This window comes from Lindgomyces ingoldianus (assembly GCF_010093535.1).
Source record: "Lindgomyces ingoldianus strain ATCC 200398 unplaced genomic scaffold BDR25scaffold_56, whole genome shotgun sequence".
Classification (NCBI taxonomy): domain Eukaryota; kingdom Fungi; phylum Ascomycota; class Dothideomycetes; order Pleosporales; family Lindgomycetaceae; genus Lindgomyces; species Lindgomyces ingoldianus.
The window spans coordinates 77,317-103,402 of NW_022985217.1; the positions used below are offsets into that span (position 1 = coordinate 77,317).

A 26,086-nucleotide genomic window follows, 5' to 3' on the forward strand; every position below is an offset into this window, starting at 1 on the left:
TAATAGTATATAAAAATTAAAACTTAAACTAAATTAATTATATCTTAGACTTAGACATTGTTAAATAAATAATTAATATAATATTATTAATAAAGCTATTACTAGCAAAAGCAAGTTTTTTAATATAATGTAATAGCATAGGTAAGACAACAGGTCTAAATGCAGTATAAATCTACTTTAAGGCATATAGAAGTGCGTAGGGACTTAGAAACCTATGAATGCTATTAACACCTATAGGCCTTGTATAAAAGGATATTAGAAAACTACTAACCTAGCTACAGGGGTGAGGTGCAACTAAATGGTTAGGGGAATAGAGGTACAGCAGGGGCCAGGGCAGGGTTGGAGCAGATACAAGGACCCTTTGGATATCAGCTCGTCGGGCAACCCGAGATGGAACGATTCATGCGAATCGTTACAATAGCATAACTTAATATGCGCGCAGAGTTATAGTCGCCTAAAGTTATAGTACCCCTTGTATTTTCCAGCACGGTGGGTTTTCCGCCACGCAGAGGGGGACGTTAGCTTAGTTTAATATAGATTTTAGCATGTTTTATTGTCTTCTCATACTACTAGAACACTGTTTCTACTAAAAACATGTAAGAGTGTTAAAAATAAAGATGTACAATACATACAAAGATAGGCTAAACTGCTCTTATCTAACGTAGTCTATTCAGACCTTGAATGGTTAGGATCTAGGTAAAAGACTTAGACAAATCGCTGCCCTCTAAGGCAGAGATTTGTTACTGCTTATATACACACTACTTTGTTCTATGCCTTGCTGCATTTGTCCATGCCTCGCTGCATCCAGTTTTGATAGCTATAATATCGCGGTATCTAAAGGGTGCACCCATCCTGTTGCGTTGACAGGCTAACCTTAAGACTATGGCTGCCGTGCGAGGGTGATTCACTTATTGTCGCCACGCCGATCGGTACCTGCTAGTTTAACGAATGACGGTTCAAGCTAGCGTGAATATTTAAGCTAAGCAGCTAACTTGTAATTTACTGTCTGTCAGCAAGCCAAGCTAAAAGCTGTGGCAACAAAGGCTGTGACCGTGCAGACACCACTGCCAGAGAACGCCGAACTTTACTAGACCCTGCTGTCGGTGGGTACCTACTGCATCGACATATCAAGCAGCGCAGAGCTTTCTAAGGCCATCAACTCAATATTTCAGTAGTACAGTATGGCGAATAATGCTATGTGTACCTATGCGATGTTACAGCCAGTGGCTATGTTGGGATCTGTTGCTACAATGCGTTATAAAACCCCTTCTGCGCAATGCGCTCCCTATTGGCCATATCTGGAACAAAGAACCGCTTGAATTTAGAAACGCTGCTTTAAAACCAGGCAATTAGAATGCAAGTTTATCTCACTACGCGATTCTATTGGCCATATATAGAACAATGCGGGTACAGTCCGGTTAGGATTTCTAAGAATATATATAGTAGAAACTTATGGGATTTCGAAGTAAAAAAGATCAACGTTGAGATACCGTCTCACCTTTGCCGGACTTCTTTTACAACTACATCTCTTAAATTGATTATCGCTTATTTCAAGACAATATGACGGACATGCACTCGATTATCACCCCTGCTATTATGTACTGGGGCACCCCAGTAGTCCTGATTACGACAAAGAACGAGGATGGGACTGCCAACATTGGGCCGATGTCATCAGCCTGGTGGCTCGGCCACCGATGCGTCCTGGGACTGGCTTCGATGTCTCAAACTACGATCAACTTGTTGCGCACAAGTCAATGCGTTCTCAACCTTCCTAGTGACGACATGGTCCACTATATCAATCCGATCGCGAAAACTACTGGTTCCCCCGATGTCCCTCCAGTGAAGCAAATGCTTGGATACGACTATTGCAACGACAAGTTCAGGCTTTCTGGTCTGACACAGCAGGCATCGGATTTTGTGCAGCCGCCACGCATCGCCGAGTGTCCAGTGCAGATGGAAGTCGAGTTAATGAACAAGATGGAGTTGATGCAAGATCTGCCAGATCGGAAGGGGATTTTGTTAGCGATCGAAGTCAAAGTTCTCCGAACACATGTTCGGAATGATCTGCGCTTGGCTGGCCACGCCAATAGGATTGATCCTGACTGTTGGCGGCCGATGATCATGAGTTTTCAGGAATTCTACGGCCTCGCGTCTAAGAAAGTGACGGAGTCAAACCTTGCCACAATTGACGAAGAGAAGTATCGCATAATTACTCGGTCTGATGTTGTCAAGCAAGGGGGGGATATGGATAGGTGGAACAGCAGAGAAACTACTACTATCAATGGGGAAGAGCAATGCTTCGATACTTCTGAAAATGGTATTGTACTTGCTCACCGGGAATGATAGAGGACGACTGATTCGTCGAAGGATGGGTATGACGTGTCGACTATTGCAAGCAGGTAGAATACGCATAATCTTAGATGAATTTTCTGCGGTCCTTGTACTGTTCGTTAGGGAGGGTGCCCTTTAAAGCTACCATGAGGTGCTGGAAATCACTCCCGGGCTATCAGCAACGGAGTTCTCACCGCCCCTGGGAAGATTTCCATCGCATCTTCCGCTTCACCACCTTCACGCACTCACCCTCACCATTATAGTAACTCATAGGAACCCAAACACAGGACATGGGGCTCAATTTTGCGGCCGGTCGCTCGCTGCAAATGCAACGGTGGATTCGCGAGATCTCCTGGGAGGCATTAATTGGCCGTTCCTAATCAACTTGACAGAACCCATGCTACTGTGTCGCTTTGATATAAATAAATTCGGCCGTTGGTTTGGAACTGCGTAGTGTAGAGTCCTGCGCTTTGTTGTTGAAGGCATCGATCAGAAGTCGTATAGATAGAAATTTCGCAGCCAAAAGAGAAAGTATGAGCCTGGAAACTGTATTATTTACCCTCTTTCGCACCCCTGTCGGTATATATATAGCCTCAATCAACACCAAAATAGCTCCTCAGAGAGTCATTTTTCAAGTCTAACAGAAAATAGCAGATGAACCATGATATTGGCGCTGATTGCAAAAATCAAGAAGATGCGAGCGTAGCATACATTATACGCCGGTGTGAATCTCCAGAGCGGTGAGGATTGATTTCCTTTCCAACAGTTTGCTTGCCCAGGCTGAAAGATAGGGAAATTCGGCGTTCAAGTCCGTAATAAACGCTCCTGCCCAGCGATACAACACGAACAAGTAAGCATCAACCGCAGTGAAAGAATTTCCCACCGCGTAAGTGGTCCCAGACGCACTCATTTTGCGCTCAATGAACCCAAAGCTCTGTTCGAGATTCTTTACCGCCTTATCTCGAACGGCACCGTGTAGCTTCGGGTCATCAACGAGTCTTTCCGGCCTGTAGAGTCCGCCATATGCTTGACCATGTACCATTCCTCCGAGATAATTGAACCACTCATACACACGGATAGTGTCCAGAACCGTTTGTCCAAGAAATTTTCGATCAGGCGCCAAAGATGAGATGGCAGTTGCGATCGCTGGAACCTCCGTTATAATTTCATCGTTCATTTTGAAGACTGGCACTCGTTTTTTTGGATTCAGAGCCTTGAACTCCTCCGTAAACCGCTCGTCTTCAGCCATGTCGACTTTGGCAAGAACAAGTTGAAAGTCGAGCTGTGCCTCGATGAGCAAAATCTGCGGCGCGATGGAACAGGCTTGAGGCGAATACCAAAGAGTTAATGAAGGTGCCGAAGTCATTTCCTGGTACAGCCAGAACTTATTGATGAAGTATCGACAGGGAATAAAGGTATATGTTGAAGTGTGCACTCTAGCATCAACTGCGAGAATTTCGCGTACTTAAGTTTGATCAATGACTGGTACAAGGATCACATCGCTATGTAAACATACAATAAAATCAGGGCGCCGATTTCTGTGTACGGTGCCGATGCCAGCGCCGATGCCATGTATAGGGTGCCGATGTCACATACAGGGCGCTGATGTCTGTGTATGGTGCCGATGCCAGTGCCGATGCCAGTGCCGATGCCATGTATAGGGTGCCGATGTCACATACAGGGCGCTGATGTCATCTGCCACTCTGCTCAACCTCACCTCCCAGCTTTTTGGACAGCACTCTTCCGCTTCTGACCACGCCTCTTCTTGCCTATGGTAGCTTCGGCTGCTGTTGTAGCCCTTACAGCTTTCTTTATCTCTCTTGCAATCCTTTTAGCCTCTTTCTTAGCGTCTTTAGTAGCACGCTCTGCTTGTGCCTGGAAAAGGTCTTTATTGCTTATTACTCTTGCTGTCCCTATAATCTCTAGCTTAGTTAGTAAGTTTTAGCTTTATTATTTATTTTAGCTAAGAATTAATTATGCTCTTTAAGAATAGAGCGTTTAGTAAATAGCAGTTAGGCGGCATTAGTAAGCGTCTGTATACGCCTCTGCAAGCGTTGTCTGCTTGTCTTATTAACTATATAAGCATCCTGTTTAATTAGATTATGCAGTAAAGTAACTGCATCTACTATAGTTAAAGTTACAGGTGTTTATAGTTCTTAGTCTTGTAAACAAGATGCTATAAGAACAGGGCTCTGTACGACTGCGCTAATACAACTAAAAGGTGCGAATAATCAACCAACAGTTAATTCTGCGTACAGAATAGTATATATACCTGTTGCGCGTAAGGACCGTAGTACAAGCCGCTTCCAGCCTTGCAGTACACTATCCTTTGTAAGGACTAGCGGCTTTACAGATGCTGCCTTTACCTTATTAGTTTTTAAAGTAGTTAATCTAGCAAGGGTTTTAGTATATTACTAAGTACCTTGTCTAGATTAAAGGAGAAAAGGCTAGCCTTTGCCTATCTAGCTTGTATGTCTCTAGGCTTGAGTGTCTAGTCTCTTACAAGGCTGTAAAGATAGGTGAAATGCTTCTTCTTAATTATTTCTATATATCCCTGCTCTAGCTACTTAACCTAGTCGTAGTAAGCTACCTTTAGTAGACTAAACACTAAGATGTTATAGAGCTAAAGCTTGTAGAAGATGTGTAAGAGAATATAGTATAAAATAACGTTGTTTTTAACTAAAATCCTTAGAGTTTTATAATTTCTAAAGCTGTTATATATTAGTATACATAGTTTTTAGTTAGCTTGTTTTTTAGTCTAAGAGTTAAATACAAGCTTAAGCTACTACAAGCTAAAGTACAAGTTAGTATAACTGCTAAGTACGCATAATGCTATCTTAGAGTAGAGTGTGTGCCCTAGTTAGATTAATAAATTAATACAAGCTAAATTATTATAAAGTTTAGATACCTACTGTTAGTACTTACGTATTTAATAGCAGTAACTGTTATTTGCTTAACACGCGCACCTCTAAAGCTTTGCTAGTTATTCTTACTAACTAGAACCTTAACAGAATTTAGTTTAGAAAGCATAACACTAGTTTTATCTACGTTGTAGATATTCTCCTATAGAATAGCTAGGTCCTACGTGGTGTGAGGGGCATTGCTAGAATCTGCTAGGGTATAGAATGATTTAGGCACGCCGGGAGGTATGACTTGTGCCAACACCTGACTGGCTCTGTCCATGTTAACTTGTTGTGGTAATTGGGTGATGGCGACTAGACGAGTAGGTGACAACTTCTAAGCAACTACAGGAAACGCAATCAAGGAACACGTAACAAAAATAGAAACAGCACATATTCATAGATATTTCTAGAATCCTGCCTCTATGCGCCACAGCTAGTCTTAAGAGGACTAAGATACAATATAATCTAATACTAATAACAGCAGCTCGCTAAACTATGCGAAGTGCTACACTACGTCACACTGCTTTAAAACAGCGCTTAATCTGTGCAGAAAACTCTTAGAATCCACAGTCCTTAGCTGAAATACGCTTTAAAGCTTAAGATTGTATGCCTTTTTAAAAGGGCCCTTCCCCTAATACTCCATTCTTAGAAGGCACCCATGCGCTCGCGACTTAGCAGTGGTGGGCAAGCAAAGCAGCGATTAATAGCGTGAACAAAACGATCAACAGCGTAACTAACACCTATTAAATTCTTGTCGCGCGTCATTGTCCTTGAGGAGAAAGGGCTATAAAACAGTAGGATATAGAATACTGCTCTATTAAACTGCGTAATAGATTCTTTAGGAGTCTGAATTAGGAAGGTGGCTCGGAACTTGGGGTGGCTCGCGACATGGGGACGGATGTTAGATCTCTATCACGGCTGAAAGAACTCACTTGAGGCTCTAGCTCGGTAAATTGAGCCGAGTGTGTCTCGGTGACTCAGCAGAGCCGTACATATCCACCTCTTTCCCGACGTGGAATCCTAATCCACGATCAACCGCCTCGCCAAATATGCACGCATATGAGGAAGGCTTCGAGAATGCTTAATCTCCTGCTTGTTTGCGACTGACCTAACACCCTGATAGGGATACCAACACACTAAACTCAAATTAGACAAAACTAGACCAACGAGGTCGATCCTCTGAGTATGTCGTAGCTGAGAAAATCGACTTGGTGTAGAAAACCAAGCCAAATCATCCCTTTCTGATAGCTGTTCTGAATAGCCCTTGATTATTGGCAAGACCGGTCTTCCCATTGTCATAAGTCCAACCCCATCAAATCCCCCAAACCCGCACCTCCAAACCTTGCCCACCCTACCCTCTACCTACCTTAGAACCACATCGCCGACCTCGAAACCTGCATCTAAACCCCCTAATCCCCGCATTTCGACTTCTATTTCTATACCATACCCTATTAAATCCCAATTTTACCTCCAACCCCAATCCTAATCCCACCGGCCTCTACTGCGACGAGACACAAATTGTATCCGACATGATCACACGATACGGAGTTGTACACCGAGTCTAGATATGGCGGATTGCGAATGATGGTACGGTGCTTGGAAAATTTGTGAAAAAGAGAGAAAGGAGAGAGCCGGCGGATCAGGAGGTGGAGGATGTGTTGAGGACGAATATTGGGCTTGAGGCAAAGTATAGGAAGGGGTAAAGGCGTGCCAGAGGGGGAGTACAATGCTTCGGGTATGTACATACCTAGCTCTTGGTGCGAGCTTTGGAGAGGGAATGTTTAATAGACGTGCTTGTGTGTGCATATAGCATAACAAGCTGTTTTCCAACAATGTCTCGTGAAGTGAAAAAACGTGACGAAATGAGAAAGGAAGATGAGAAGTTGAGGCAAGCAAGACACAGACAGACAAAATGAGAATATGAAGATAGACGAATAAGTGAGCACAGGAATATACCTACTCCCCTGGCGGTCCCTCCCTCTTACACCTCTTAACCCTCAACTTCTTCTGCAATCCCCCTCCCTCCCTCCTCACCCCCACACAGTTCCTCGCCCCACACTTGCACGACCTAACTGTCTCCTCTCCGTAATAATTCCTCCCGTAATCCACACTCAACTCAGCTCCCACAGAAATATCCCTCACGGCCTCCACAACCATAATCCTCACGTCCCCAACCCTCCTTATCCTAAACATACAACAAGGGCTACAATTATGATTAACGAACCTCACCCAATTCCCTTTGCCCCGTCCATCAATAATAACCGTATCTCCCGCTTTCGTGAGACCGTTGCGATGGTAGTAGGACAATGGGGGGATGATTCCGATTTCCAGTTCCATGAGATAGTCGTTATCGAAACAGACGCTTGGGGGTTTTAATTCCCCAGCATACCAGCCCAATACCGTGCCCTTCTTGAAAGCGGATTTGGTGAACACGCCGATGCCGCAGCTAGCAGTCATTTGCAGCGAAAAATGATCTGTCCAGTCCCTCGTCGCGATATCCCAGTTTTCTAGCGTGTGGATGCAGTCCGCGTTATAGCAAGCCGCGTCGGTGTAGCAAGTATCGCCAACACAATCATCGCATTCGGTGCCGAGGGCGCAGAGAAGGTCAGAAGCGGTTTGTGGGGGCCAGACGCGGCTTGGTGGGAAACTAGACGGATAGGGAAGGCGCGCGAAGTCGCATTTGTTGAAAGCATACGTATTGATTTGTTCTGGTACGATGGTGTCGGTTGTCGCGAGGCGCGTTACCTTGTCTGACCCTGTGTACCAGAAGTATTTTTCCAATGCTGGCGCTGCGAGACCGGTCTTCAAAGTGGATCCTGGGTTGAAGGCGGGCCTGGTGCGCTTGGTGGGGAATGTGCGGGCACGGGCGTTGGGGGAGCGTATGGATGTCATGGTTTGTGATACTGAACCTTGCAGGGCAGATGGTGAATATAAATTAGCTGGGAAGGAAGTTTGGAGCTGTTTTGGTGTGCCTAACAAGGTATAGAAGGAACGATAGACGTAACGAGAAGTCGCGGTGTAGCTGTTTGTACAGGGACATGAGGACGAGGTGAAGGCGACAATCGCCTTGTTTGAGAAGAAAAGGCATTGTAGGATCCAAAGAAGCCACAAGAAGTAGTAGAGAGGTTCAAAGAACAAAGAAGTGGACTACGTTTGGGGAAGTAATGCCTTTGTTCAAGGGCTCTAATCTAAAAATAAATGTGTTTCATGTCTACATATTCTGTACATGGCAGCAGAAGGCCGCGCCTAGTTTACCAGTTTTCCGTAGAACGGAATGCCGATTGATTGGAGCAGTAATCGGGCGTCTCGGTCGTTAGTTGCAGATGTGTGTATGGTGATATGGCAACCGGGTATCATCTTGGGGGGGTACCTAGATAGCGGTCAGGTGACAACAAATGCGGTGGCTAGCGGGGCAAACCCACATATCATAGTTGGCCTCGATTTCTGGAAACAGCCCAACGGCATCTGGGGTCAAGCCAAAGGTGATGTTGCCGCTATTATCTCCCGATGAACCAGGCACACCCCTCCATTCTTTGATCCGCGGCAGGACCACATCAACGAGCTTCGCTAGAAAGTGGAATGTGTCTTCCCGTTCTACGTTCGCTGTTATGGAGACCATCTTGCCCGAACGGAGACCCCACCCAACAACATTATGCTTCGCCTTGTGACTCCTTACTCGGACATTGGTTATTGCCTGAATAATCATGCCGGCAACGTGGAGAACGGCACTGTTGTCCTGGGCCTCAGGTACCATAGAGTGGACCGTCACTTTGGTGATTTCGGGTATGTTGCGGAATGTTGCGGGAGGGGTCAAGAGCCGTAGATTGCTGCCACCACGGGGGCCACGCAGAGGCCGGCCTTTGTAATATGGCGAATCTCCCGCCCATTCTCGTAATCTCTGGGGCTTAACAGGTGCTCTGTAGCCGGGTGGGACATGGGTGTAGGTAAGGGTTAACAGGTCAGAGGCGATGGTGCTCTGGTACGTTTGCTCTAGGCGGGGGAGGGTGAATGGGCCGGGCTGGAAGAGACGCGATGAGGGGTCGGACACTGGGGGAGGCTGGTGGGGGTGGAGGGGGCCGCGGTAGTACTTTGGCGAGCGATATTGGTATCTGCGAAGAGGGTCAATCGCAGCTTCTCCAAATGGATGCGGGCGGAGTACCTGCTTGGCGGAAGCTTTCTCCCTCTACTCCGCGCAACTGGATCGAAGGCCTTGGCTATCTCGGCGGATGATGATGGCGGAGGGACGGCAAGGGAGGACGACGACTCAAGCTCTTCGAAGGCTTCCGTTGCGGCATTGCGGCGGTTGCAGGGTCGCGATGCGGCAATGACAGGCCGCGCATGCCTACAGAAGACGGAGGCAACCCGCCACGGGACCTCGCGCAATGCCATGAGTCGGGGACAATGGGCGCGTAACGAAGTGGTTGTGGTGAATGTTTGGTTACCACCCATCCGTAAATTTTGGCACCCATCGGAATGCCAAGGTGCAGGGATCAGCTGACCCTAGACTAGTCTCTGCCAATGACTGCCCCCTGCCTCCAATGCAGCCAGGATGCAGCTGCTCAACTCTACCATCGCTTTAGACAACTACAACCGCCCGCCGAAGAATTGTCTGTCTTTGCTTCCCCGACCCTCCGCTGTCCACTGTCATCTCTCGCTGGCGGACTGGTATGTCCATCGTGCTGTTCTATTTCGCCCTCTAGTCTGCTCTTCTCGCCGTCTTCCTCTTCTAATCCCGCTGCCTACCCCGCCGTTGCCCTACCGCTTCTCCCGCCCCAGGCAATTTCAGCCGCGCAATTCGCTGCTTGATGGATGTCGACACCTACCGTGGCCATCATGAACGGCGTCTCGAGGTTCCTCAGTCGCCGAGACAAGCACCATGAGAAACGCGGCTCCAAGCATGCGCGCAGTAAAGTACTCCAGCCTTTCCTCACCCCCCCACCTCCTTCCCTGCATCAATTAGCTTCTGCAGACAGCCCAGGCCCTGAAGCTGCTACAATTCGACCTCGCCCTCGCCCGCGACCGAGCAGTCTTCTGAGTCTGTATCACAAGCTGCCCGCTGCGCTGCAGCCTTCAGCCGGTGACGGCTTTCTATTTCTACGGAAGCGACCCCCTTACGCAGACGTGACGCCATTTATTGTTCAAGTATCCACAACGGTTTCCTCTGACCATGTTACCCCGCAGTCTCGACCAGTCGTCCCGTCCGACCTGTACACTATATTCTCCAACGAAGAGCTCAAGTTGACCGAAAAAGACGATGAAAAGAAGGTGCGTTTAGGAATATGATCGCAGGCATCTGGAAGCCACTACTAACCCATAGGTGCAGATCAAGATGCTTGTCCAGCGACTCCATGCCGCCGGAATCACAAGGCTCGGAGATGCGCAGGCTGAATATGCCTTGTCAAGGTACCCCAACGATCTCGATCAGGCCTACGATATGCTCGTCCTGGCGAACGACTCATTCGAGGGGATCTTGAAGGACTTCAATCCGAACGTGAAGATGCTGGGTGCCGAAAACCGGAACATGGTGACGTGTTATTTAGACGCACTGCTTTTCGCCATGTTCGCCAGGCTGGATAGCTTTGAGGCCATGCTGTTTGACACTTTCAACGACGAGCCACGGAAGAAGCTTGCGGCCGTGCTACGCCTGTGGGTAAATCTACTGAGGGCTGGCCGGCTCATTACAACAGACCTTGTGAGGGTAATGTCTGCGACCTGCCGTTGCCCTGGCTGACTATCTTGAACAGACCAAACATCTCCAAGAAGCGCTAGGAAATTGCGGCTGGGAAGAAGCTACCCAACTCTGTCAGCAGGATGCTTCCGAGGCCTTCACTTTCATCACTGGCGCTCTCGAACTGCCACTTCTGACTCTCAAGATGGACATTTATCACACAGGGAGGGAAGACAAGGAGGACGATCACAAGTTTGTCAATGAGAGGTTGCTGGAAGTTGCCATTCCGGAGCAAGAGGGAGATAAGACTGTCACTCTAGAAGATTGTCTTGAAACATATTTCAACAACCGGATTGAGGTTAAGCGATACCTTCAAAGACAAAATACTGTGGGCTCCTTCAGGTCATTCGATAGGGATGCCGATAAAGGCCAGATCCTGCACATTGAGGCGGTCGAGGTATCGTCGGCACCGAACTCACCGACCGTCTCCAGCCCTGTTGCTTTAACCCCTATTTCACCCATCAGACCTCTTGACGGACGTCGACGAGCAGATAGCATTTTCAGCGAGCGATACACTCCACACGGAGAGCCGTCCGAGAAGAAGCGGTTCGACGAGAAGAGGCTGTTAGACGAGATGCTAAACAACAGCTCCGCAGGCCGGCCACGCTCCGCATCGCTTCGTAAGGAAGTCATGATGCCTGCGTGGCAGTTTTTCAGCCTGATACGTATGCCGATCAATCTTACAGCTTGACTTCTACTACTAATATCGATCTAGCCTGGTATACCGATAACGTGCCAAAGACTGATGCACAGGTCGCCGCTCACTTCTCCGCGAAGCGTCCTGTTCTTGGAATATGTCTCAAGCGCTACATGATGCTCACCAACGGCTCTCCAAAACGCCTGGATACCTACATCGATATTCCCCTCGAAATTGGCCTCCCCCATTTCATTTCCGATGATCGCATGGACGAGGTCGGCCCTCTTTTTGGCAACTTCAAGCTCGTTCTTCAGTCCATTGTTTGCCATCGCGGAGTTTCGGTCGATTCAGGCCATTATATTTCCCTTGTTCGAGCAAACGGTAGTCCATCAAATCCCGTCCGCCCTGGAAGCTCTTCTTCACAATCGGTGGAGGTCACAGATTCGTGGCTCCGCTTCGATGATCTAGCCAAAGAACGCGTCACAGAAGTCGATATCAAGGAGGCTCTAAAATCCGAGTCTCCATACCTCCTCTTCTTCCAGGTCCAGCCTATTGATGAAGAGCTAGCATCAAGAGGGGATCCCCCAAGTTACGCCGAAGCCCAATCCGGCCTTCCTTCCGTCGATCCCTCAAAAGAAACCCTCGCCTCAACCGACGCAACCACTACAGACGCCGAAACTACCGAAACCGGCGACTGGGAGAAAGTCGGCTCCACCGACCTCCTCCACATTGAATCCGCAAACTCCGAAGAACCAATCGGTCGGAGCAGCATGTCTAGCAATCACCGCAGCAGCGTAGCATTCGAAGAACTGGAGGGAAGCATGCACAGCGGCTCAAGAGGCCGCACGGCACCCACCACCCCTGCGGAAGAAAAGGCTGGGTTTTTGTTGACTTCGCGACGGAATTCGAAGAACTGGATGGGTGGGGGTACTAAGAGTCGTCCGAGCAGTCAGGCTGGTGAAAGCAGACTTAGTCTTACAATTACAAGGCTGACGGGTAGAGGTAGTAAGGACAAACTCCAAGTCTCGGATGGAGGGGGTGCAGATGACCCCGTTATCGTTATTAATGAAGTTGAAAGTAAGGAAGGTAGTGACGGGAATGAGAGCCCCGTGAAGGAGAAGCATGAGAAATATGCTGGTCGGAATGTTGCGAGTGGGAGGATTGGGAGAAGTAAGAGTAAGAGGGACAAGGGGAAGGAGAAGATTAGGTTGAGAAGTAAGAGCCGGGAGCCTAGGGATGTTGGGGGGAATCATGAGAAGGAGAAGGGGAAGCATAAGGAGAAGAGTAGACCGGATCGGGAGTGCTTGGTAATGTGAGGGAGTTGGGTAAATTGCGGTTGGTGCGGATCCTGAATCCCGCTTGTGCGTCTGTATATTGTTAGCGTTCGTTGCATTTGCATGCTTGTATGCCCTCTTTTTGTCGGTGGCCTCCTGGACTGCACATGGAGTTTCTAGGATGGAGTGGAGTTGGGATCTTCTTGCATTGTGGATATGGGTACGGTTAGGCGTTTGTATTGTACATATGGCCGGGACTTGGTGTTCCGTATGCATGCATGGATAGGTGGGATAGGTAGGATAGGATAGGACGGGATAGAGTAGATACCCTGAGCCTAGCCATGACAATGAGATCGAGCATTGTTCACTACTATTCCATATGTGTATGGTGATTAGGCAATGTTTGGAATAGGAAGAATTTTCCACCTGCAAGTAATGCCTGAGGCTTCGGTTTATGCCTAATTAATTGGGTTGGTTGAGAAGCTAAGAGGGTAGGTTAAGGTAGCAAAATTATTCACCCTACTTAGCAGATTTACCGACCGTGCACCCTTACCAAAGAGCCAGCAAACCTCTACTATACCCTATTGGAGGGGCGTCTCCGTATCACTTCCCTAACTACTTGTCTATCGTTTAAAACGCGAATCTGGAGGGAGGATACGGAGTTTTTGAATCTGATGGGTTTGAGAAACTGAGAGAAGGAATCCCGGCACTCGCGGGGGGAGTCATCTGGCTTCATCCTGGTCACTTCGATATTCTATTTCGCATCAATAAACAAGATACAGAAAACAGTACCATGTGTCCAGAGAAAGCGCTGGATAGATTTCGAAGGTCGAGGTCCAAATGAGGCTAGCGTACGCACCCTTGTTTGGAAGGTGTCCTCTTGGTTTCGCGGAGCCAAGACCCATGCCCACAACTTTTACCCAGAGCCCGCTTCGACGCTTGCCTTCACTCTCCTTGCGCGTCTGCCTCCTGTTCCTCCCCCCCATAAAGACTCAACGAGCCTCCGCTGTAGCGTGTCCCGTTAATAAGTTCTCCTTTCGCATCCACTAACGGAGGCAACCGCAATGGCACTCAATCCACAGGTGTACGTAGTCCCCAGCTTTCCGGGACCGCCGTGACAGTCTACTAATAATTGGACTCTTGTAGGACGAACCTCATCATTATCTTGTATGCGCATCTCCTGTAGCCTGATTATGGACTGCAGCTAAGATCTGTGTAGGGGGTTCATGCAAATTTCCAAGAAGATACCCTTCGACGACCCGAACGTCCTGAACGGCGTGCGCGCCCTCTACGTCCTCTCCAACGTCATCATCGCCGGCATCTACTTCTACGTGCAGGCGCAGATAAACAAGAAGAATGGTACGTCCCCGACCTGGCTCCAGCTCCTTCACATAGACTCTGTTTACTGGAAGTCTGAGAAATGCGCGATGCTAACCATACCCAGACATGACCGTCGTCAAGTACGTCGAACCCGCCCCCATGGGCTCCGGGGAAGACCCCAAATTCGTTGCCACCACCGTCAAAGCCTACGATCTCCAGCAACTCAAGGCGCTCTTCAAGGCGCAGATGATGGGCATCGGCATGATGGCTGTCATGCACTTCTACTTCAAGTACACGAACCCACTCCTCATCCAATCCATCATCCCGCTCAAGGGGGCCTTCGAGGGCAATCTGATCAAGATCCACCTGTTGGGTCAATCCGCGACGGGCGACTTGCTGAGGCCATGGAAAGCGGCTGGCGGCCTTATGGGCGCCATGTCAGGTGGGGAGATTAAGACGGACAAGAAGAGCATTGAGGCGGCTGAGAGGGCCGGCCGCGGGGGCGTTAAGGATGAGTAGATACTCCCAAGAGTCTTCGTTCTACTTCATATAGCAGATGACTCAAGTGATCCGTCTGCTTGATTAAGACTATATTGGCTTATCCTAGATCATCAATTGGGAGCATTCCCCACTTGTGTTAGCACCAGAAATTCGTCCGCGATTACGAATTGTACAATTACATAGACTAATGATTCGCGCTCCTGTCCTCTGACTTTGTGAACACGTTTCCGAGCCACTGAAACCTACATACTTGTTATTCTAACTTCCATTTCCCTGATCCCTGTCATGCGATCTTTCAGCAAAAGGACATTGGGGTCATTACTGCATGATTGATTGGTGAATTACGCGATGGCTGCAAGGTTGCCGAAATGGAATAGTCACTGCCGAGTCTTTCCAGCTCAGCCCTACCGCCCTTTCCACGTCCTGCATTTTCGCAGATTTCCCTCCTTGAAGCTCACCGGAATGAATCCGCCACTCTTCCTTGAATCTAATTAAAGAGCCAGACTTACTCTACCCTTAGCTAAATCCCAGGAATGACTCCGCGGATACTTTCAGGCAGCCGTAAGAACATTTTATGGTAAAAGAAGTACTTTAGCTTTCCTTGCATCGCAACACCAAACTTCCCCTGCGTAGTTCCATCCTATCTCCTTTTCCCTTGTTCTTGCCCTTCTCTTCCTGGTTGTATCTACAGATATGTCTTTCCAAACCCTACCTCAACCTCCATCCCTATCTCCTCTCAACACTCCTTCCTTCCTTGAACTCTCTGATACCGACTTTCAATATAAACTCACCACCTCCGCCAAATACAAGCTTCGCTCACACACCACCCACCACACCATCCATGTCCCAGAACTCACCGTGCGCTTAAACCTCCCCCCTCCCCCTCCTTTGCCCATTCCATCACCGCAAGAACCCAGATCCGCAAACCACGACGATCTCTTCACTTCCCAGCCAAATTTACTTAACACCTCGAAAATCACCACCCTCTATCTCGGAAACTCCATGCTCGAGCGGCTAAAAACAACCGGCAAGAACACGGAATTAGCAAAATTGCCGTCAGCGTGGAATGCGGGGTGCGGGGGGGATAAGAATGAGAATGTGGTGTGGAGGCTTGCGGAGGGGTTGTACGAATTCCTCCGGAAAAATTGTGACGGCAAGGGAGAGGGGCATGGGATTAAGGCCGTTGTGTTAGTTTCCGGGACGAATAATTTGCGTCCCTGCAAACCGTTTCGCGCACAGGATATCACTTCCTATCGTCTTCTCCTAGAAGCGTGTCTGAGATTAGCGCCGAAGGGGTGCATTGTAGCCTGTGATATGTTTCGGAGGAAGGATGTTAGGGATGTGATTGTGGAGGAGTGTAATGGGATTTTGAAGAGGGTCGTCGAGGAGGTGAATAAAGACTTAAGAGATGCGGGGGAGGAGGAGAGAGTGAAGTGGGTGGAGGCAAGGGAGACCATTGGGACTGACATGTTGGATGATCATGTACATTTGAATGAGGAGGGGTATGCGGCCTGGGACCGGGTATTGTGGCCTGTTGTGCAGGAACTTTTAGGGAAGGGGGAGGAGGAGTGGGTTGGTGGCAAAGGGATAGATGAAGGGGAAGTGAAAGAAGCAGTCTTGTGAAGGGCTGAAGAAACACCGGGCAAGACTGAGAGGTTGTAGATTTCAATCCCGTGGATTATCGACCAAACATCTCCGTATTGTGGGAGACCAGAAAATCCCCTAGTATATCCCTGCGAGGGAGCGCTGAAGCTAAGATTCCTTCCACTTCTCATCATCCACACCTTCCTGAGATAATTTTTCAAGACCCGGTCCTGCCCGGTCGTAATTTATTCATATTGCATCATGATTCAGAGTCTCGGTATCTCAGAGACATAGATGATGAACTCTTTTATCTTAGCTTGTCTAAAAGAAGACGATAAGTAGAAATCGCATCGCCTTCATTCCCAAAGCCAATAATAGTATAACTTATATTCGGGCTAGAAAACCTCCCACCCCATAGATACAAAACAGCGCTGAAATTGGGGTTCTTTTTAGCGTTCACTATCCAAAATTCTAGTAGTCCACGTAAATGATACCTCTTCATCCAGACAGCCGAGAAACATCTTTAACAATTCTATTAAGCCTATTTTAGACGTAGCTTAAGGTTGGGTGGATGGCTTAGTTTCTTCTCGACGTCCATAATCCGCGCAGTTTGATGAGTTCGATGATGCTTCACGTCGCGGTTGCTAGGATGTTCCGCGTGCTTTGTGTGTTTCATGTGTATAAAGATCTGCTCAATAGGAACGAGGTCTTAAGCCTATAGCTGTCTCAGGGTTCGCGAATTGTGTGGTGCTGATATTGGCGTATATCCAAAAGCGGAGGTGTGGGTTTTATGTCCTAGGTCTCTCAGATATATGCGCTGGATGTCCTGATTGGAGGTGTCGAAGAGAAGTTTTCAAATGGCAAAGGAGTATCTGCAACACGACTATCCGTTAGTACACCCGGCTGAACAGTACCGCAGTAAATCACATCTAGTACTAGTTAATAAGTATAGAGGTGGTTATAAGCATAGTAACTAAGTATAAAGCCTTAATACTAGCCGTTTACAGTAGTTTATATGGATTTTAGGTTAAAAAAATGGTGTAGCATAGCTATAGAAGGTGCAGAAGACTTAGTAACCGTAGAGGGGCCTTAGAGTAGTTAGGAATTAATGTAGATTATGTTGAATGGACTTCCTCGTACGGTCAGGCGCGGGGTGAGCGGGCCTTGCGTACAATTCCGTAAGTACACTTTCGTACGGTCCATGGATATGGGGGGGGTTATTGGTTGTTCATTCTTGTTCTATCTAGGCCTTAGGTGGGAGAGATTATGTATTAGGATCTCTCCTGCCAAGGTCCGCACAGGCACAGTACGACTACAACGTGATTAGGTCACGTGATTAGGTCGTACGGTTGTGCAGATCAGAGCAGTGCGTGTACTGCGTACGGACAGATTATGCTAATCTTATATATTTTATTATTGATTTACTAAAAAACTTTATAACACCATTATTTAGCCTTTTTATACACTTTATTGTATTACTTTTTTAGTATGTTACTATGAGAGCACTGTGTATAGGAAGCATGAAGCGCAGAAGGGGATACAGGATAGTATGGATAGACGAATCCTTGAGGAGACTCAGGGGTCCGGGAAAGGATATATTTATATGTACTAGTGTAAGGACGGAGCTCTGTACCACTGCGCCAATACAACCAAAAAGGTGCGAATAATCAACCAACAGTTGATCTTGCGTACAGAATAGTATATATACCTGTCGCGCGTAAGCTATCTTGGCCTTACAACTAGGGCACGCGACGAGGGCTCTCCGCGGAGAGTCCGATGCATGTCCTAGTTAACCGTGACACTTCAGTAGTAGTAGTAGTAAAGCTAAGTCCTCTAACCAACACCCCACAAAGTAGCCTTTTAACATTCTTACTATTCTAGTAACTTTGTGTAAGTGTAAGAGGAGTTTTTTACACGCTTAATAAACTATTATAATTAATAAAAATTACTTCTTACGTGTAATAATTAGGACTATAAAGCTATTAAAAAACAAGCTATATAATAAAGTAGTAAGCAGCAAGTTAATTAAGCTAGCTAACTATAACTTAAAAGAAGAAGTAATTCACTTTTACTTCTACTACTTTTTTCTAATTCGGTTAGATACTCTGTAAATAGCCTGTTATACTTTGTACAGTACAGTATAACCTATTAATCTATCTCTTATAGTGTGCTACTAGTTACCTTCTCTTATCCATTTATTGTAATTAGTACTTATAAGCAGCTTAAATAGTACAGTACACCGTACAGCCTCAAACCTTCTCTGTTCCGTACGGATAGCCGCGTTGAGTATCTAAGAATAAGAAGATGGAAAAGATGGAAAGTTACAGCAGGGCATAGAATAACAAACTGGGATATTATGAAGAGAACAGCGTTATAAGCAAGTATCCGAAAGGACCAGATGCTCCAAACTGCTCGCTTTACATTCCACTGAAATTTGATCACCATGAGAAAATTCATGTACAAGATTTGCGGATAAGTGAAGTGGGTAAGAAGAGAAGAGTTCGGAGACTCAGAAAGCGATATAAATATTCCTATTGGCGGGTGTGAAATGCAAACTGTGGTTGAATATGTCATAGTGAGCTGAGAGGGGAAGCGACACAGTGCATTACACCTGATCTTACAACTGCAACCTGTCTAAACGTAGCCCTAGAACAAAAGGCAGTTAAAGCAGAGTTTAGGAGATTGTACACGGTTCATAAAAGTTTAAATGCATTTCAAGATCTAATTCCGGGGGACAAGGCGAAATGCGAAATAAATACAGGGGTTAGACCTCGAGGGATATTTCATTTCCAGCAATGGTAAGACAAGACCAGAGCTGATTCCAGAATTACCAAGTGGCTCAGTCCATAGGGGTGAAAGTAGCGTGCCATTCAGTAGCAAAGTACACCCAACGCCTCGCAATGCACACTTTCCCAAAGAAACCGTTTCCTACACATACACACATGCACACACACTCAACCAAACTCCTTCTCCCTTCGCAAGTTTCCATGTTCTATCTATTTCCCCTTCCTCTTCTCAATCTCCCCCTTCAACTGCAAAAGATCCTGCTCAGTGGCCTCAAACTCCAATCCTTGCTTAACCCACACTTCCGCTTCCTCCAACCTCCCCATCTCGAACAAGCACTTCCCCCTCCTCCACCATCCTTTCGCGTTCCCCACCTTCTTCATCTCCACACTTGCCTCTGCATCCACAGCGCCTTCCGCCCAATTCTGCATACTCATATGCGCCTGCGCCCGATTACTCAGTAACCCGCTAACCTCCTCTCGCACCAACCCAGAAGGTTCCCAGGCTGGCCGTCCGAGTGCCATGTCAATGGCTAGAGAGTACATGCGCACGGCAGAGGGGTATTGGTGTTTACGAAACTCGGCGTTGCCGGATTCGCGCAGTTTGCTGATTGCCGCGCTGCGTTTAGGGTTGACGGGGACGGGTGGTGGAGGCGTGCCGGTAGCAGTATCTACCGAGAGGAGGGACCGGTGGAGAGTGTTGAGGATTTGGAGTTCGGTAGTGAGGGCATTGCTAGCTGTGCCTGTCGCAGTTATGGCTTTGGTCTGGGGGTCGATTTGCAGTGGGAGGAGGGTGAATGTGTCCGGAGATTCCATTTCGAAGCTGCTACAGAGTTTAAGGCTCGCAGTAATCTAGCGATTGGGTGTTCTGAGGCTTCTATGGGAACTGGTGGGTATTGGGGTGCAGAGGGTGATGTGGACACCTTCCAGTTGTAAAGTAATTGAGGCTTCCGAAGTTGGCCCGATATCGATAAAGGGTAATCATCACGTGACACTTTCACCCGTTTTTAGTCATCATCCAGCTTGCCTTCTCAATCTGAATTTGTTCACTTAAACAAAAGGCATCTTCATGCAAGGGCTTCTACCTAGTCTCATAGCTATTTCGCGGCGAAGCGGTCACTCCCCTCATGGAAAAGGTGAGACCTTTCGATGGAGAAAATAAGATCTCCATCTTGAGACGCCCAAAATCGAGCAATCTTGAGTCCATCCCATTATCTCATGGTTTCGTCAATGCGCTGTAGATAGTTCTTCCATATAAAAGAATTTCTAGCTGTATCCCTGCTGTACACTAGTTATCCAACGATCTCCCTCTTCCACTGAGCCCTAGTCTTAGTAGCATGTTTCGTAATATGCTTCCCGGCTTCTTCTTTGAACTGAACTTCATCCCAGTGGAAATTGAGAGTCACGACAGCATTGCTACAGTCCATCAGTGGAGTGCATTGCAACAGGATACAAGGAACTCACATAGGATCACTAAACTCTGGAACTAGCAGGAGTGAGTATATCGTGTCGATCAGATCCTTATTCGTTGTGTCGACAGTCCAATTGCGATCGAGAATCGAGTGGCAGATTCGGCCGTGCCTATTGATGTTAGGGTGGTATATTGGAGTCACGAACCTGGCTTTCGGGGCGAACGACGGGTATTCTTCGCCCATGTCCAGGTAGAGAACGAAGATTCCTGCACCATAGGCACTGTCAGGAGGGCCTTGCATTACGATCTTCCAAAGTCCGAAGTTCGGTTCGCAGATATACACATCATAGTGTGGATGGATTTTGGCTGCTGAATTACGGATTTCCGAATGGATTCGAGAGAGGCGCAGGTTGTTATCAGTTCGATTTTCAATCTTGAATGTAGTGGAGAGTTTACCGAGCTCAACAAAGGAATTGGAAAGCCCTGGGTGCTCTTTGCGCTTCGGGAAGATGTCGCGCGTGACTTGGTCTATAGTAACCAAGCTCTTCGCATGCTGGAACCGAATTTGCGGGTTATACAATAGCTGGCGAGACAAGCTTGGTAAAACTACATCTGGACGCTCGTGTATGGAAAGAACCGGCTCCAGTTCACAAATGGCCATGGCTTCCTCCATTGTGTCTGGTTGAAACTTGTATCCACCTGTCAAGTACGAGAGAGCCTGAAGATCAAGGTTTTCTTCCTCTCCTAAGCAGAATGAGTCAAGAACGATATTATCCCTCACGAGCTTCTGGGAAACTTCGGTGACTTGCTCCTTTGATTTCGTGTCATCACCATCAGAGAGGCAAATGATACGCAGCTTGGCCTTTGGAAACTTCTCAGAATATTGTAGAAGTTGATCTTGCGCAAGCAGAAGTGCATCCCATAAGGCTGTGTCACCAGATGCAGTTGTCGAATTAAGCTGGTGTCGAAAGTTTTCAACTGCGTGGGTGATATCCTGGGTCAACGAAGCAGTGGATCGGAAAGTAATGAGTCCGATATGGGTTTGAAAGTTGTATGCGAGAACACGATTGATGAAAGCATCAAACATTTGTTTGAGGACGTCTAAGCGTGACAAGGTCTTCGAATCCTGCTTCCGCGAAGCGCCTCCTAGATGAATCTTGAGGACTAGAGGTTGAGTACCTTGGGCTGTGCTAGCGCGAGCATTCCCGTCATCCTGATCATCGTCGTCTCTGCTATAAGCAGGCTCATTGAAAAGGCCACCAGTTGCATGTTGGTTATTGAAAAAGCTAGACAAAGGCTCCCAGTTGTTTCGTGTGCACCCTGAGAAATGGCTATCACCAGTGTAGGTTAAATCAGTCCATATGGTGAAAGGATCCCTGATCTTAGTGTAAGGGTTTTGGTTGAATGAATGCCTATAATAACGGAAGATCGTGGAGCTCAAGGTCTTCGTCGTTGACTTTGGCTCCCAATAAGATACAACATTGTTCTCGTACCCACCACAGTAGACTTTGACGAGACAAAGGTCTTCAGCCTGCCCAGACATTGCTATCGCAGCACTTGAGTCTTCAGGTTTGATGAAAACATCATGATTACTGCTGATGTGTAGTTGCGCTCTCTCTCCAGAGGGGCTGAGAAGAGCATTCCGGTGGTAGAGTCCAAATTTTGAGTAGCGACCTTTGGTACCCCTAAAAGAAATTTGATAAAGATCTTTGAGAGTGATAGCCACGGGTAATGATATTGTCCAGGTAGTAAGAGGAGACTTGAATGTGACCGAAAGATGAGAGTTTGGAACTGGCGCATAGCTTCGAATGATGTCTGACCCTCGAATCCAGGCCTGGATGTCATTCTTCATCTGAACGTTGGGTCGCAAATCAAGACTAGTCAACACCTGTCTCGTGAAAGGGGATGTCTCGTTCGTTTGAAACCACCTCTCAATAGCCTTCCTCTCGTAAGTGAAACTGTCGAGAGCCAGAACAGGATCGTCCATCAGCTCAGACGATATTGGGCATATGTAGTCATTGGGTGTGTCAAAGTCTGGTCCATCATATATGGCAGTCGACTTTTTAGGAACCGACGGGATGGCCTGGCCTAGCGTCCATGTTAATGGCTCATGAAAATTAGACTCATGCTCGGCCCGATAAAGGAGCCACGCTAATAAGGCATTCTTGTATGTTTCCATTCGAACAGACCTATTTTTCAGAGTAGCCAAGTCTTGTTCTATTCGGTCAGCTTGCTGACGGTAGTGACGCCTTGTCGCTTGTCTCCTAGTGTCCTCCAGGTTCTTAGACTTCTTTTTCATCTCCTCATTGGCTAGATCGCGTAGAAGCTCTAGAACTTTCTCAGCATTCTTGTGACAAAGAAAATCATCGGGCGCTGAGCGGATGATCGCAAGCATGTCGCCAAAAGACTCGTGTTCCGATAGATAGGCTGTAGGGCATCAGTAATCTAAATATCTTTCTACAAGTTCACTAGATTAACTCACTTTTGAGCTCATCTAACGCTGGTCGCTCGAACGCCGGGTCTTCACTTCGCTCACTGTGCGTTAGAGATACGCTGCTATATATATCATCATCCGAGTCATATTCAGGGTCGAAGGCGTCCTCATTCTCCTCTACGTCCACAAATCCGCATCGGTCGTTCATGCTAGCACTGCAATCTACAGCGAGCATGATGATTTCATCTGGGTCCCTCAATCGGCGGTGCTGGTCGCCGAACGCCTCAAATACAGCGGTGCCGTCTGCTTGTCGGCGGTTAAGAATTGGAACAATCAACTGTGTAATTATTGAAACATCTACAGATTCTTCCTCAGTGGTAGAGGTCGGGCGAAACATGTTGATATCTCGACCTGCTTCTCCACAGGCTTGTCGGCCAACGTAGACAGCTAGCAGACCTTGGCGATCAAGAGTCAATACTGGAGGCTCCGCTGAAGGTAGGGTAGAGGGGTGAAGCACTCCAAGCTTATTCCGGCTACAGAGTGTCGCCAAGTATTGCAAATCAGAGAATTCTGCAGGAGCTATAACGCGGCTAACATCGCCCTTGTCATCGTAGCGTGGTATTAATCGGGAGGCATCCACATCAAATATGGTAACCTGTGGCTTGATGCCACCAGACAGAAGGACGACCCTCTGCAGTCTACCATCGATGCGATCTATGGTAAGAGTAGCATCGCCATTGGTCCGCCGAAACATGCCCCCATCTCTGAAGGCGTCATAGAACCCACGTTCAGCTAGGCCTGATGTTGTCTGAATAGGACTCGCCACTGGTTCCATCGTAACTGGGTTTCGTAGGTCATAGACTTTCATAGAGTCCATGTAAGTAAGACGTTCCTGGATTTGCATAGACACCTTCAGATTCTTCGCTTTCTCAAGGATAAGGCCAAGGAGCAATCGGGATCCCTCGAAACGTCTAGTCTCATCCGATTTAATGATCTGAAGAGGTACCACGTCTTTCAAAACTTCAAACATACATTGTGCGAGTGCCGCACGTTCCGAGAAGCGTGGCGTCTTTCCCGCCATCAGTACGTGTACGGCTCGCACCGCTGGCGGGAACCGCGTGAGAAGATAGATTACATGGAGAATAGCATCTTGAGTTGGGGGTTCCATCTCAGCGGCTCCAATAAGATTCGCAAAGGCTCGTAATGCAGATAATAGGTTGGCGAGGCCTCGGTCAGATTGGCCACTTGGATGTTCCCAGGATATGTCTTTGCGAAATATAGCATTCTTGCCCTGCATATTGACTTCCTGATTTCCCCCGCCGTAAAGTGTCGTGTATCGTCTAACAACATAGATGTTCAGAACACCATTAATCGCAATCTCTTCCAGCCCCATTGCCGCTAGTGTCAAGTCTGCATTATTCGCTGTGACTTCGATTGGGACTTCTGACGTGTGTAAATCGAGGACTAGGGTCCGCCGAGCTGAAGGCGTGAAACGCTCGTTATCACCCGACCGGCCAGCCTCACTATGGCGCTTCTTGGAACAGAAAGCAAGTATGGGTAACTTAAGGTAGTGGGCATTGACTCCAAGCAGATTGTTTGCATTGGGGACGCCACCGATGACTGAGAGGTGCTTACCAACAATGTGAGCCTGGAGATGCTGCTTGGCGGTCTGTTCAAGCGTGGCACGGCGTGCTTCCTCGACAGGGATGCGAGTGACTATGTTGTTGCCGGACACGACAGTGAGCGTGTTCAAAGCCTCTGAGGGGTCATTTACACCCTCATTTAAGACGGCATGCTGGTCGATTTCTCGTGCAAAGGAGCAATTGCATTCCATTTCTTCTTGCGTGTCTGCACAGAAAGAAAAACCAAGATGCTGCTTCACTTGGGCCTTGAGTTCCCGCAGCGTACTACCTGAATTAATCGAACTCGCAGGCAGAAGGGGAATTGACTTGACATCTGGATGTGAGCGAGCCAGCTCCGGGGTGATGACGCGGACCAAGAACGGCTTGGCGGAAGCCTGGTAGGCTCCTGAAGTGGATTTCGTTGTCGAACCTTTGTCCTGTCCGCATGGTGAGTAAAATCTACATAGCAAGCGATTCTGGGGCATACCTCAGCGTCGTTGCTCGATGAGTTTCCGCCAATAACAGCAAACAGCTCCTCTGCCTTAGGGTCAGGCAACACATCAGACAGCAGATCTTCAACATCCAGTACCGGCCCTTCGGGAGAATTCAGATAGAGGTCGATCCTAGAGAGTGCATCGCTTGGTATGTCCTCAAATGCAGGAAGGCGATCCTTCACTTTATCGAGCAAGGCTGAAACAAGCGCAGACGGTGACAGGATTACCAAAAGGCGGATTGTTCGAGAGCCGCCCACGAAGTTGACAACGTACCTCGCCATCTCGGGGCGTGAAGGTCAAAGTATCAAAGTTGGTGGTAACAATCGTGGTGGAGGTAGCAGGTGAGAAAGTGGAGGAGGGTAGGCTGAAGTAGGCTGAAGTACTCTCGCGCAATCACGTGGGTCTCGAACGAGTACAAAATCCTCCCAAGCACAGCAAATCAGTGAAAGGGAGTAACTGTGGAGGGTCTCGACGGACCCCAGCCTGGTTGTGACATGGCTTGGCGTATGGGACACTCGTTTGCCGCCTTCGAAATCAGCTGATTGCCTTCCTGCACGTTACCGAAACAAGACGCCGCGGGACGGCTGAGGGGTAATGCTAGATTCGATTGAGGGAATTCCATCGATATATTTACATCTAGGCACCGCTCGAGAGCGGCAGCCCATCGGGTAGATAGTCAGATGTAAGAAACTGGAAAAAGTAATCTATCCTGCGATGCGCCACGCTGAATGCTTCCAACCCGGTCACACTACCATTCACACACATGTCCTGAGTTCTTATGGTCCTATCCTACCAACAATGTTTCCTGGCCTGCTATTTCACTTAGCCCTTTCTAGAAATTCCTCAACATATGGTGCCGCTTCTTATCTTCCTTCTTCGCTGGATCCAGATTTTGCTCCCCTTGTCTCTCGCCAAAATAGACTCATTAAAGCAGGCTGGCCAAGGATCAAGGATGAGGGAATCGTAGCTCTCCGCCGATATGGGGCATGAGACGCTGAACTGGGCTGCAATTAACTTATTGTGGGGTCTAGGATATTGCTCTTCGGCTGAGGTTGGGGTCGTCT

At 47.8% G+C, this 26,086-nt stretch overlaps 11 protein-coding genes across 11 annotated transcripts; 5 read left to right on the forward strand and 6 right to left on the reverse strand.

Moving 5' to 3' along the window:
• Positions 1-790: 790 nt before the first annotated feature.
• On the forward strand, positions 791-1,353 carry BDR25DRAFT_362501 (uncharacterized protein; the record flags this gene model as incomplete). The annotated part of the gene is made up of 5 exons (XM_033696582.1): positions 791-807; positions 868-929; positions 1,018-1,031; positions 1,072-1,179; positions 1,225-1,353. 5 exons carry the CDS (start codon positions 791-793, stop codon positions 1,351-1,353), a joined length of 330 nt encoding a protein of 109 aa, XP_033540534.1.
• Positions 1,354-1,569: 216 nt separating this feature from the next.
• BDR25DRAFT_245063 (uncharacterized protein) lies at positions 1,570-2,343 on the forward strand (the record flags this gene model as incomplete). Its single annotated transcript, XM_033685871.1, has 1 exon — positions 1,570-2,343. The coding sequence occupies one exon, from the start codon at positions 1,570-1,572 to the stop codon at positions 2,341-2,343; it is 774 nt and encodes a 257-aa protein (XP_033540535.1).
• A 528-nt stretch (positions 2,344-2,871) lies between these two features.
• On the reverse strand, positions 2,872-3,805 carry BDR25DRAFT_307588 (glutathione S-transferase). The gene has a single exon (XM_033690864.1). It carries the CDS (start codon positions 3,695-3,697, stop codon positions 3,044-3,046), a length of 654 nt encoding a protein of 217 aa, XP_033540536.1. The 5' UTR covers positions 3,698-3,805; the 3' UTR covers positions 2,872-3,043.
• A 239-nt stretch (positions 3,806-4,044) lies between these two features.
• Positions 4,045-4,254, reverse strand: BDR25DRAFT_244861 (uncharacterized protein; the record flags this gene model as incomplete). Its single annotated transcript, XM_033685864.1, has 1 exon — positions 4,045-4,254. A coding segment is annotated over one exon (210 nt), but the record flags the coding sequence as incomplete, so codon positions are not given.
• Positions 4,255-7,084: 2,830 nt separating this feature from the next.
• On the reverse strand, positions 7,085-8,303 carry BDR25DRAFT_106517 (SET domain-containing protein). The gene has a single exon (XM_033683505.1). It carries the CDS (start codon positions 8,124-8,126, stop codon positions 7,191-7,193), a length of 936 nt encoding a protein of 311 aa, XP_033540538.1. The 5' UTR covers positions 8,127-8,303; the 3' UTR covers positions 7,085-7,190.
• On the reverse strand, positions 8,012-9,658 carry BDR25DRAFT_297517 (50S ribosomal protein L5). Its single transcript, XM_033689011.1, has 3 exons — positions 9,394-9,658; positions 8,657-9,343; positions 8,012-8,604 (listed from the first exon to the last, which is right to left on the reverse strand). The coding sequence occupies exons 1-3, from the start codon at positions 9,621-9,623 to the stop codon at positions 8,481-8,483; spliced, it is 1,041 nt and encodes a 346-aa protein (XP_033540539.1). The 5' UTR covers positions 9,624-9,658; the 3' UTR covers positions 8,012-8,480.
• Positions 9,659-9,818: 160 nt separating this feature from the next.
• On the forward strand, positions 9,819-13,235 carry BDR25DRAFT_307590 (cysteine proteinase). Its single transcript, XM_033690865.1, has 5 exons — positions 9,819-10,145; positions 10,416-10,499; positions 10,558-10,926; positions 10,979-11,627; positions 11,678-13,235. Exons 1-5 carry the CDS (start codon positions 10,068-10,070, stop codon positions 12,913-12,915), a joined length of 2,418 nt encoding a protein of 805 aa, XP_033540540.1. The 5' UTR covers positions 9,819-10,067; the 3' UTR covers positions 12,916-13,235.
• A 548-nt stretch (positions 13,236-13,783) lies between these two features.
• Positions 13,784-14,891, forward strand: BDR25DRAFT_272589 (inorganic phosphate transport PHO88). The gene is made up of 4 exons (XM_033687317.1): positions 13,784-13,957; positions 14,020-14,040; positions 14,093-14,232; positions 14,318-14,891. Exons 1-4 carry the CDS (start codon positions 13,938-13,940, stop codon positions 14,710-14,712), a joined length of 576 nt encoding a protein of 191 aa, XP_033540541.1. The 5' UTR covers positions 13,784-13,937; the 3' UTR covers positions 14,713-14,891.
• Positions 14,892-15,441: 550 nt separating this feature from the next.
• BDR25DRAFT_154944 (uncharacterized protein) lies at positions 15,442-16,221 on the forward strand (the record flags this gene model as incomplete). The annotated part of the gene is made up of 2 exons (XM_033683956.1): positions 15,442-15,552; positions 15,646-16,221. Coding segments are annotated over 2 exons (687 nt in total), but the record flags the coding sequence as incomplete, so codon positions are not given.
• A 2,765-nt stretch (positions 16,222-18,986) lies between these two features.
• Positions 18,987-19,982, reverse strand: BDR25DRAFT_307593 (uncharacterized protein). Its single transcript, XM_033690866.1, has one exon. It carries the CDS (start codon positions 19,875-19,877, stop codon positions 19,275-19,277), a length of 603 nt encoding a protein of 200 aa, XP_033540543.1. The 5' UTR covers positions 19,878-19,982; the 3' UTR covers positions 18,987-19,274.
• A 371-nt stretch (positions 19,983-20,353) lies between these two features.
• Positions 20,354-24,740, reverse strand: BDR25DRAFT_245013 (uncharacterized protein; the record flags this gene model as incomplete). Its single annotated transcript, XM_033685870.1, has 3 exons — positions 20,354-20,477; positions 20,526-22,899; positions 22,955-24,740. 3 exons carry the CDS (start codon positions 24,738-24,740, stop codon positions 20,354-20,356), a joined length of 4,284 nt encoding a protein of 1,427 aa, XP_033540544.1.
• Positions 24,741-26,086: the final 1,346 nt, after the last annotated feature.

What these genes read in the sequence shown, in the direction of transcription:
- BDR25DRAFT_297517 (XM_033689011.1), bottom strand. Translation starts at nt 9,623, where the DNA reads ATGGCATTGCGCGAGGTCCCGTGGCGGGTTGCCTCCGTCTTCTGTAGG. An exon ending in AGAAAGCTTCCGCCAAGCAG is followed by an intron (nt 9,344 to 9,393) that starts GTACTCCGCCCG and finishes CCCTCTTCGCAG; the next exon opens with ATACCAATATCGCTCGCCAA. An exon ending in ATCGAGGCCAACTATGATAT is followed by an intron (nt 8,605 to 8,656) that starts GTGGGTTTGCCC and finishes ACCGCTATCTAG; the next exon opens with GTACCCCCCCAAGATGATAC.
- BDR25DRAFT_272589 (XM_033687317.1), top strand. Translation starts at nt 13,938, where the DNA reads ATGGCACTCAATCCACAGGT. An exon ending in ATGGCACTCAATCCACAGGT is followed by an intron (nt 13,958 to 14,019) that starts GTACGTAGTCCC and finishes GGACTCTTGTAG; the next exon opens with GACGAACCTCATCATTATCT. An exon ending in ACGAACCTCATCATTATCTT is followed by an intron (nt 14,041 to 14,092) that starts GTATGCGCATCT and finishes AGATCTGTGTAG; the next exon opens with GGGGTTCATGCAAATTTCCA.
- BDR25DRAFT_307593 (XM_033690866.1), bottom strand. Translation starts at nt 19,877, where the DNA reads ATGGAATCTCCGGACACATTCACCCTCCTCCCACTGCAAATCGACCCC.
- BDR25DRAFT_106517 (XM_033683505.1), bottom strand. Translation starts at nt 8,126, where the DNA reads ATGACATCCATACGCTCCCCCAACGCCCGTGCCCGCACATTCCCCACC.
- BDR25DRAFT_307588 (XM_033690864.1), bottom strand. Translation starts at nt 3,697, where the DNA reads ATGACTTCGGCACCTTCATTAACTCTTTGGTATTCGCCTCAAGCCTGT.
- BDR25DRAFT_307590 (XM_033690865.1), top strand. Translation starts at nt 10,068, where the DNA reads ATGAACGGCGTCTCGAGGTTCCTCAGTCGCCGAGACAAGCACCATGAG. An exon ending in AAAAAGACGATGAAAAGAAG is followed by an intron (nt 10,500 to 10,557) that starts GTGCGTTTAGGA and finishes CCATAGGTGCAG; the next exon opens with ATCAAGATGCTTGTCCAGCG. An exon ending in GCAGTTTTTCAGCCTGATAC is followed by an intron (nt 11,628 to 11,677) that starts GTATGCCGATCA and finishes ATATCGATCTAG; the next exon opens with CCTGGTATACCGATAACGTG.